General features: G+C 37.3%; 3 protein-coding genes across 4 annotated transcripts in view; 1 reads left to right on the forward strand and 2 right to left on the reverse strand.

Annotated features, from left to right (window-relative positions):
* LOC103517117 (mucin-5AC) overlaps positions 1 to 542 on the reverse strand; it is a 26,308-nt gene extending 25,766 nt beyond the window's left edge. The window contains exon 1 of one of the 2 annotated variants that reach the window (XM_026829242.1): positions 260 to 542. In XM_026829242.1, coding sequence (XP_026685043.1) covers positions 260 to 478 — 219 coding nt within the window. In that variant the 5' untranslated portion in view covers positions 479 to 542. The remainder of the gene's footprint in view (positions 1 to 259) is intronic. The other variant, XM_008482140.3, reaches the window with a different exon arrangement.
* Positions 543 to 4,928: 4,386 nt separating this feature from the next.
* Positions 4,929 to 9,649, forward strand: part of LOC103517375 — an 11,518-nt gene continuing 6,797 nt past the window's right edge. The window contains exon 1 of the mRNA XM_026829286.1: positions 4,929 to 4,971. The gene's annotated coding sequence lies outside the window, so the exon portion shown is untranslated. The remainder of the gene's footprint in view (positions 4,972 to 9,649) is intronic.
* The window catches only part of LOC103517367, a 4,242-nt gene continuing 2,654 nt past the window's right edge, over positions 8,062 to 9,649 (reverse strand). The window contains exons 3-6 of the mRNA XM_008482398.1: positions 9,362 to 9,545; positions 8,691 to 8,760; positions 8,428 to 8,481; positions 8,062 to 8,076 (exon numbers count right to left, since the gene is read on the reverse strand). Coding sequence (XP_008480620.1) covers positions 8,062 to 8,076; positions 8,428 to 8,481; positions 8,691 to 8,760; positions 9,362 to 9,545 — 323 coding nt within the window. The remainder of the gene's footprint in view (positions 8,077 to 8,427; positions 8,482 to 8,690; positions 8,761 to 9,361; positions 9,546 to 9,649) is intronic.

The following is a 9,649-nucleotide window of genomic DNA, read 5'->3' on the forward strand; positions in this document are numbered from 1 at the left end:
TTCTTTTTTTTTTTTTTTTTTTTTTTTTTTTTTTTTTTTTCAGATACGTACTTAGTGAGTGGTCAAGACGCTCATCTGGTAATCAGGAAGGCGGGTAATACTACAAAGGGAGTAGTATAAATAAGCACTTTCAAGCAAGACAGTTGTTTCATAAAACAGTTGTTCCAAGATTAAAAAACCCAGAGTACCTATATGATTAATTGACTATAGAAGTGAGAAGTCGTTTGTGAAATAGCCTCCAAGATAGAAAACAACTTACTCGTGGTGGGGGTATATTAGAAAACCGTTTGGGTGGCGTACTACTTCCATCATCCTTGATCATTTCTATGGACAGCCGTTTCTTGCGCCTACCCTGGGGGGATTTACTCGAAGGTGGTGCCTCTCTCTTCTCCCCTCGCGGTGATGGAGGTGCTTTCACTTCCACACTTTGCTTTTCTTCTTCTGACACCTTCCCGTCCTCCAACACATCCTCCTCCATGATTTCTATAATCTGATGTGAGAAATAGTAAAATAAGTTAGTACCTAAAATAAGTACTTAAGCACTTTTTCGAGGTAATGCAAACCATATTCCAGCCTAGTTAGCTTGGGGAGCTTAACTCCATACACAAAAAGCCCACCCTGAATGGGCCACCAACCAGACTCTCCAGAGGATAGGTTAAGCTTATTTGAATCTAGCTTGGAGGGTAGCCTGTCTGCCTTGCAAGTGCTCAGGTATCTAAAATAAGTAAGCACTTTTGCAAGGTAATGCAAACCATTTTCCAGCCTAGTTAGCTTGGGGAGCTTAACTCCATACACAAAAAGCCCACCCTGAGGCTTAGGTGTATGGGCCACCAACCAGACTCTCCAGAGGATAGGTTAAGCTTATTTGAATCTAGCTTGGAGGGTAGCCTGTCTGCCTTGCAAGTGCTCAGGTCTCAGGTTTGATTTTGACAAAGGTGAACTTTATCCTAAACAGGTAAGGTCTGTTTTTGGAACAGATCAGTTTGTCTTATCTTGTCTTTCTTCTCTATTTGATTTCGGATTTTCAGAATGATACGAGCACTTCCCTCTATAAGTTTTTTTTTTTTTTTTTTTTTTTTTTTTTTTTTTTTCGGGGGGGTTTGGGTATTTTTATACAAACACCAGAACAATAAAATAGGATTGAATTGATAAACAAACAAAGGTGAAACGGTGATAGCCAGCATTCTAGGCGCTAGGTCGCGGGATCGACTTCCGTCCGGGGAGAACTTTATCCTAAACAGATAAGGTTTGTTCTCGGAACAACTCTCTTTCTCCTATAATGTCCTTCTCGGGAAGATGTAAGATAAGACCTCAGTAGTTTACAGTTCCCTCTATACGGCTAAGAACTACACTGACATTTAATTAACATTTTTTTTTTTTTTTTTTTTTTAAGATGGGCTTAATTCCTCCAACCTTCTCTCAGTTTCAACTTGGCTATGTTTCCCCTACTCAAATATGTAAATAATTAAACGTGAAATCCGAAGAGAAAACATAGCCAAGTTGAAACTGAGAGAAGGTTGAAGGAATTAAGATTCAGGTTATCTCTGGTAGGTATTAGTATTAAGTGTTGTACATCTGGTAGGTATTGTAATATAAGTACCCATTTGATGGTTCAATCACCCTTAAACTACTTTGGAGGTCAAACGAATATTGTGATTACCAAACATGCGATTTGAATGCAAGTGAGATTTCTAAGAAGATAACTTGAGTTCAAGGAGGACTGCTAATCTTCTTTTTCTTCGCCTTCTCCCGTGTACAGACGGGGTTGGTGTTTTTTGTCAGCCTCTCAATTAGCCCTAACTAGGGTGATTGCTTTGGGCTGACACTTGGATGGCAAAAACCTGCCTGCTAGTGAAGGCAAAGGTGTTGATGTGTTCTACGAAGACTCACTGATTGGGCAAAACACATATGTGGATCCCAATGGATTAGTAGATGTTAAAATTCACATTGGATCTCAACCTATTCAGCCAAGTGATAATCTGAGGTTGGAAATAGCTTTCACATCATTCCAGGGTGAGTTGTATTATTTATTAAGAGCTTATAAGATTGGAAGGATTTCAGTAAATTTGGTCTAATAATGACACCAGCGTTTGCTGTTTATAGCTACTCAGTTATCCTCACAAAGTAGAATGCAATTAAATTTGCTAGCACACAGCAAAAAAAAAAAAAAACGAGTGATAATCTGAGGTTGGAAATAGCTTTCACATCATTCCAGAGTGAGTTGTATTATTTACTAAGAGCTTAGTGAAGCAGCCTGAAATTTCCCTTGCTAAAGAAGTAGCAAAGGTTGAGTGCAAAGAGCATTCATTTGTAAAAATGTTGTTTACCAAACTAAATGTCAGCCTAAATCAGTCACCCTAGGGCTTATTGAGAGGCTGATAAAAAACGCTGACCCTATCTGAACATTTGAAAAGAAAAAAAAATAAGATTGGAAGGATTTCAGTAAATTTGGTCTAATAATGACACCAGCATTTGCTGTTTATAGCTACTCAGTTATCCTCACAAAGTAGAATGCAATTAAATTTGCTAGCACACAGCAAAAAAAAAAAAACTTCTCTCCTGGGAATTAAACCCAGGGCCTCTGGTGTGTAAGCCTGCACTTGGCCACGTAGGTTGTGTTTTTTTTTCACATCTTAATTGGGATGTTATTGTATATTTTCTCTTTTGGTTTTGGCAATTAACCATTTTGGGTGTCTGTCTAATATGAATGAAATTAATAATAAGTATATTTTCTTATTTTCTCATTTTTTCTAGATTGTAAATATGACATGGGTTCATATAGGAAGTGTGGAGGTCCGATATGTATTTGGCGAGAGTATTTTGAGGACAGCATCATCAACTGTCCGTTTGTTGAGTGCACGGATGAGAATCTATGCGGCAGTGACTCAAATGGTGAGCCATAGACATCATAGTCATATTATTCATAGTTCATATCTTTGCGACTTCAGATTAGACTGATAAAATTAGGAAATTATTAGGAATCTATTGTAGAGATGGACTCAGAAGAGTGCAGTCATATTTTTCTATGAAAAGAAAAAAAAAAATCTTGTAAAAAAAAAAATTACCTAAAAGTAAAAAAAGTAACATGATTATTTATCAATTTAATTTTGAATGACTGGACTGTGCTCCCATGGGCTCTGACATGATTATTTATCAATTTAATTTTGAATGACTGGACTGTGCTCCCATGGGCTCTGATTATAACAACAATGAGCTAATCACTGAGATTGACTAAGGCCCGGTTTCTGACAAGACGAAACTCGAGAGTTTGAGCTCACTAACCGCGGAGTTTGCAAAAAGTGCGTTTCTAACAATATACTTCTTCGAAATTCCGCAATTTTAGCGCTAGTGTCGTTGTTGATTTTGAACCACGCGTTTGTTCCTCGGTTAAGACCTAAACCGAGGAGTTTCATTTCCATTTGTTTACATTTTGAGTTTTGATTGTCGTGATTTTTTTTTTTTCTTAATCCGAGAGGTAAACTTAAACTGAGTTTAAACTAGCTTTATGGATCCGGCCATAAGAGATAAATAAGAATTCCAATGATCTTTCTAGCTAAATCCCCTTTAGGGGTGAGCTATTATTATTTTTTTTTCTCTCTCTCTCTAACCTGTTAAGCCCAAAGTGTACTTATTTCAAACGGTACTTGTGCAGAAGTCACGTCCGTGGAGGAACCAAAGGAACTGGCACAAATGAGCAGTGACCAGTGTTATTATAGGGTTAGGATAAATGCAAGAAGGAGTTTTCACAATTAGAGCAGTGATTTGTGTTATTATAGGGTTAGGTTGAATACAAAAAGGAGCTTTTCTTTTCCACGGATGTGACTTCTGCATAATTACCATTTCAAACAAGACTACTGAATCAGAGGTTTATGTGGGTGTACAAGTACCAAGCTACTGTTAATAAGTAAGTCCCTGTGCATTTTGCAGACTCTAGTGTTCAGAGAGTGAAAGAGAAATGTCTGCTTCATATGGAGCTACAAAGGTAGGTATTATTGGTTTAGGAGCTTACGTTTTTCTTTGAAAACAAAATTACTCAGAGGTCCAGTCCTGATGGATTCCTCGGTGAACTGTTGAAAGTTATCCGTGGAGACAGATCCATTTCTTGATATTGAGTTTGTAGTTGTGACCTTTGGATGTATTTTGGTTTGGATCTGTTTTTTGAGATAAGAAATCATCATTCATTTTGCAGTGTTATTGTCGGAGAGATGTTGGGCCTATGTAGGTTCTAGAAAGGGGAATTCACATGCTGATTTCATTGGTGAACTTCAAAAAGACAGGAAAGTTTCATGATTACTGATTAGAAAGTGGGCTGAAAAAGGTAGGTACTAGATAAGGTTGAACTTGGGTTTAAGAAATGAACTGAAAATTATATCAATGGGATGATTTATTTTGTACAAGAAGTTTGAATCGGAAAAGGATTTTATCAGAAGATATTACTTATCACTCGGAAAAAATGTCATATTAATTTATCAAATCAAAGATGAATGATGAATGAAACACTTTTGGAACTTTTGCATTTTTGACATTTTTGTCGTGTTGCATTGTTGCCAAATGTACAATTTTAATGCGCCGTGTTTTTTGGTCTGATTATGCATTCCTGCGTACCTACATTACAGGATGGTTCACAAAATTTGACAATCTGGTTTTTTGACTCGAAAATTGTGGCTGTTTTGAGCCAGGATGAATTTTACATTTTTATATTAAAAGTAAGCTATTTTTCTCCTCTAGCCATTTTATTGACGTACCTGTATTTTTTCTTTGTTACTAAATTTGTTTTTTAAAAAATCTAATGAAGCATTAAGGCACTTGTAAACGCGTCTTACGCACCTCATTTTGGACTGCCCATCGGGAGTTCATTTGGCAACAGCGTGAAAGAAAATTGTAAACAAAAAAACACCAAGGTGTTTGAAATTTCTAAATTTCTTTTATCATTTTCCATTTTTTCTTGGGTTTTCCTTTCAAATGATTCATCTCAGTGTATTTTACATGTTTTCTGCTGCATAAAAGTGGCTGTAGCATGATATGTAGTAAAAACTGAACTCATAAAAGAAAAAAAAAAAAAACCTACAACCAGAACAAATTTTCACTTCTACAGATAGGCATGTACAAACATAATAGCATGATAATGAAACAATAATTGAAGGAGGAAAGCAAAAAGCTAGCTTTTAGCAAAAAGCTAGCTTTTAGCTAACTGTACTAGCATCACCACGAATTCTGCAACTCCACAGACTCCACACACAAATTTACTCCTACAATCGATACCATTTCTTTCTTTCTTTTTTTTTTCAAGAGGTTTAATAGAAGAAACTGTAACTACAAGGGCTTTTAAGTCGCGAAATCGAAGAGAGAACGAAGACAGGTTAGGAGGAAGTCAGCCGTTCCGAGAACGAACCTTATCCCTTCAGGATAAAATCCGCCCCGGGCAGAAATCGAACCCGCGACCTAGCGCTTACCAGGCAGACGCTCTTAACTCCTAGCTAACTAGGCTAGCTTTCTCCTTCTTTCACTTTGACATCATCCCAATTTCTTTTGGGGTCGGCATTCCCTTTTTTTTTTGGCCTTAAATCCTTTTAGCCCTAAATGTGTGTCCAAAATAACATCACACAAATAGTTCATTGTCTGCTGAGTCTAATTTTAGGGTTGTTTACAATTCTTACACAGTAACTGATTAAGTTTGGTCGTTTCCTTGTTTTAAAACCATTATTTAAGTAAATTTCTACAGACCAATGTCACAATCGAACCCCGCTATTGTTTAGGTTTATTTCCAATGTCACTGTCTTGTTCAATACATTTGTTTACAAAACCTAGCACATATTGTTAAACTCAAGTGGGTGTGATTGCTGTCATACAGCAAATGAAATTTAGAACCAACCGGACTGAAGGACACAATGCTTCTTGCATTGACTTTGTACAGGTAAAGAAAATAAAAATACTGTCAATCCTGACTTCAATTTCTTTTGATGGTACAGTGTCTTATTTACCAAGCAAATGGTCAAACATTTTGCTGCCAAAATGGGATCAGCTTTCAATTTGCAAATTGCAAAGCTACTTCTTCAGTTGTGTGGCCTCAAGGTGTGGTTCAATTTCTTTTGATGGTACAGTGTCTTATTTACCAAGCAAGTGGTCAAACATTTTGCTGCCAAAATGGGATCAGCTTTCAATTTGCAAATTGCAAAGCTACTTCTTCAGTTGTGTGGCCTCAAGGTGTGGTTGGTTCCAAAGGAAACTTGTTGGGATGTTGAATTCAATGGGATTTTGTTGGGTTAAATTCAGTGGGAGTTTGTTTGGTTGTAAAACAGTTGATCTTATGGGAACTGTTGTTGGATGAATAATAAACTAAAACAATAAAATCTAGGCCCATCTGTTTGTTATAAACAATTCCTCTTCCTTCATCTTTCAGTTCTCTCCAGCTGACAAAACTATTCTCTCCCAATTCAACATTGAATTGGCCAACAGCAAAAAGTGGAGTGAACCATTCTGTGGTGAAGTCAACTTGAGTGGGAGAGGTGGCAAAAACCTGCCTGCTAGTGAAGGCAAAGGTGTTGATGTGTTCCACGAAGACTCACTGATTGGGCAAAACACATATGTGGATCCCAATGGATTAGTAGATGTTAAAATTCACATTGGATCTCAACCTATTCATGAAAAAATTTTTCTACAATCTTCAGAATGAAAATTCTAATCTTCAGCTCCGGACGTTTTTCAACAACTGTAAACCGTGATTAAAGAGCCGTATGCGGCTCGCGATCCACGTTATGGCCACCCCTGGAAAATATACCTATAGTTAGTTATTCTAATTTCTCCCAACGAAAAAGAGTCAGATTTCTTCCATTTTTATTTTCAACATCCCCTACTTCCTTCTTATTTTTCTTTTAGGTTTAGTAGAGAGACAAACATAATAGCATGATAATGAAACAATAATTGAAGGAGGAAAGCAAAAAGCTAGCTGTTAGCTAACTGAAGTAGCATTACCACGAATTCTGCAGCTCCACACACAAATTTACTCCCACAATCGATACCATTTCTTTCTCTCTTTTTTTTTCAAGAGGTTTAATAGAAGAAACTGTAACTGCTAGGGTCTTTAAGTCCCGAAATCGAAGAGAGAACGAAGACAGGATAGGAGGAAGTCAGCCGTTCCGAGAACGAACCTTATCCCTTCAGGATAAAATCCGCCCCGGGCAGGAATCGAACCCGCGACCTAACACTTACAAGGCAGACGCTCTTAACTCCTAGCTTTCTCCTTCTTTCACTTTGACATCATCCCAATTTCTTTTGGGGTCGGCATTCCCTTTTTTTAGCCTTAAATCCTTTTAGCCCTAAATGTGTGTCCAAAATAACATCACACAAATAGTTCATTGTCTGCTGTGTCTAATTTTAGGGTTGTTTACAATTCTTACACAGTAACTGATTAAGTTTGGTCGTTTCCTTGTTTTAAAACTATTATTTAAGTAAATTTCTACAGACCAATGTCACAATCAAAACCCGCTATTGTTTAGGTTTATTTCCAATGTCACTGTCTTGTTCAATACATTTGTTTACAAAACCTAGCACATATTGTTAAACTCAAGTCTTGCTTAAAGTGCGGATCAAACAAACGGACAAAGAAGCAAACTAAATGCAAAATTGTCAACACTTCGAACTGATTTCAAAACTAAATGCAAAATTGTCAACACTTGGAACTGATTTCAAAACTAAATGCAAAATTGTCAACACTTGGAACTGATTTCAAAAAATGTACCTACCTATCTACTAGCGAAAAATAATAAACGACTTGACGACGCCCGACATCACACAAAATCAAAGCAAAACTAAAAATTTAGCTAAAAACTGCAACGAAAATCTCAAGTACTAGATACTACAGGTATTCTGTAAGTAAAATACCATCACATGTACATATAATTATAGCAGGCTATAACACTATAGCAGTCTGTATAGGAAAAGTGACAAGTACTGTACTGGGAGTTTGTTTTGATAACAATATCTCTGGTAGGTATTAGTATTAAGTGTTGTATATCTGGTATGTATTGTAATTGTAATATAAGTAAGTACCTATTTGATGGTTCAATCACCCTTAAACTACTTCGGAGGTCAAACGAATATTGTGATTACCAATTTGAATGCAAGTGAGATTTCTAAGAAGATAACTTGAGTTCAAGGAGGACTGCTAATCTTCTTTTTCTTCACCTTCTCCCGTGTACAGACGGGGTTGGTGTTTTTTGTCAGCCTCTCAATTAGCCCTAACTAGGGTGATTGCTTTGGGCTGACACTTGGTTTTGGCTACAAATTTTACGAGTGGATGCCCTTCACACTCAACTTTTGCTTTTTTTTTGGCAAGGGAAATTTCAGGCTGGTATCCTTCCTGTTAAATTCCCCCCAGCCAGACAGAAAAGGACTACTACTCATACTTCTGTTCTTCTGTATATTTACCTCCATGAAATATGACATGCCTGTAGGATGGAACAGAATATCCGCCAAAGTCACATGATCACTGGTGAGTATTCTACAAATTTTACAAGTGGATGACACTCAACTTTTGCTTTTTCTTTGGCAAGGGAAATTTCAGGCTGGTATCCTCCCTGTTAAATTCCCCCCAGCCAGACAGAAAAGGACTACTACTCATACTTCTGTATATTTACCTCCATGAAATATGACATGCCTGTAGGATGGAACAGAATATCCGCCAAAGTCACATGATCACTGGTGAGTATTTCTACCTGGTATTTACAATAGCACTCGGATTTCAGGAAGTCAGCCCATAATCTGGAAGAAAACAAATCAAATCATGAATCTTTGTGGTAAAGCAGAGAGCTTTTTCACAACTTTTGTGGGTATCACAACATTACTAAGTGCCTCCTTTACTATTAATTTTCATTTATTTGTATCATCAATTTACACTGGTAAACTGGTAATGCTGCCATAGTCAATTTAAGTAGTTACTCACTTGTCCTCACAAGGCTGAGTGCACCCAAACTCCATGTAGGTACAGAGCTGAAAAAACTTTGACCCTATTGGGAATCAAACCTGGGACCTCCAGTGTGCAAGCCTAGTATGATACCCAGTCAGACACAGAGGTTGCTAAGGTAAAAAAAAAAGACTTACACTTCTAAGCTCTGTAGAATGGCATTGTACAGAGGCTCAGCATGTGTCCGAGTCAATGTATGACCAGTTGCCTGGTCACTAGTCAATTTAAGTAGTTACTCACTTGTCCTCACAAGGCTGAGAGCACCCGAACTCCATGTAGGTACAGAGCTGAAAAAACTTTGACCCTACTGGGAATCGAACATGGGACCTCCAGTGTGCAAGCCTAGTATGATACCCAGTCAGACACAGAGGTTGCTAAGGTAAAAAAAAAAAGACTTACACTTCTAAGCTCTGTAGAATGGCATTGTACAGAGGCTCAGCATGTGTCCGAGTCAATGTATGACCAGTCGCACACATCTCTCGGTGTAGTGAATCAGGAATGTTCAGCCGTCCTTGAGATTCTTCTTCCTTGCACAGATTCCAAACTTCCGATATATCACATTCTAAACCTAAATTCTTCTTATCTGAAAGCAGATACCAAGCACAAATTAGTTTTTTTTTTTTTTTTTTTTTTTTTTTTTTTTAATGGAGGATTTCCTTTGGCAAAAAAAAAAAAAAAAAAGGGGAA

The sequence above is a fragment of the Diaphorina citri genome, unplaced genomic scaffold (genome assembly GCF_000475195.1).
Source record: "Diaphorina citri unplaced genomic scaffold, Diaci psyllid genome assembly version 1.1 scaffold54, whole genome shotgun sequence".
NCBI lineage: Eukaryota > Metazoa > Arthropoda > Insecta > Hemiptera > Psyllidae > Diaphorina > Diaphorina citri.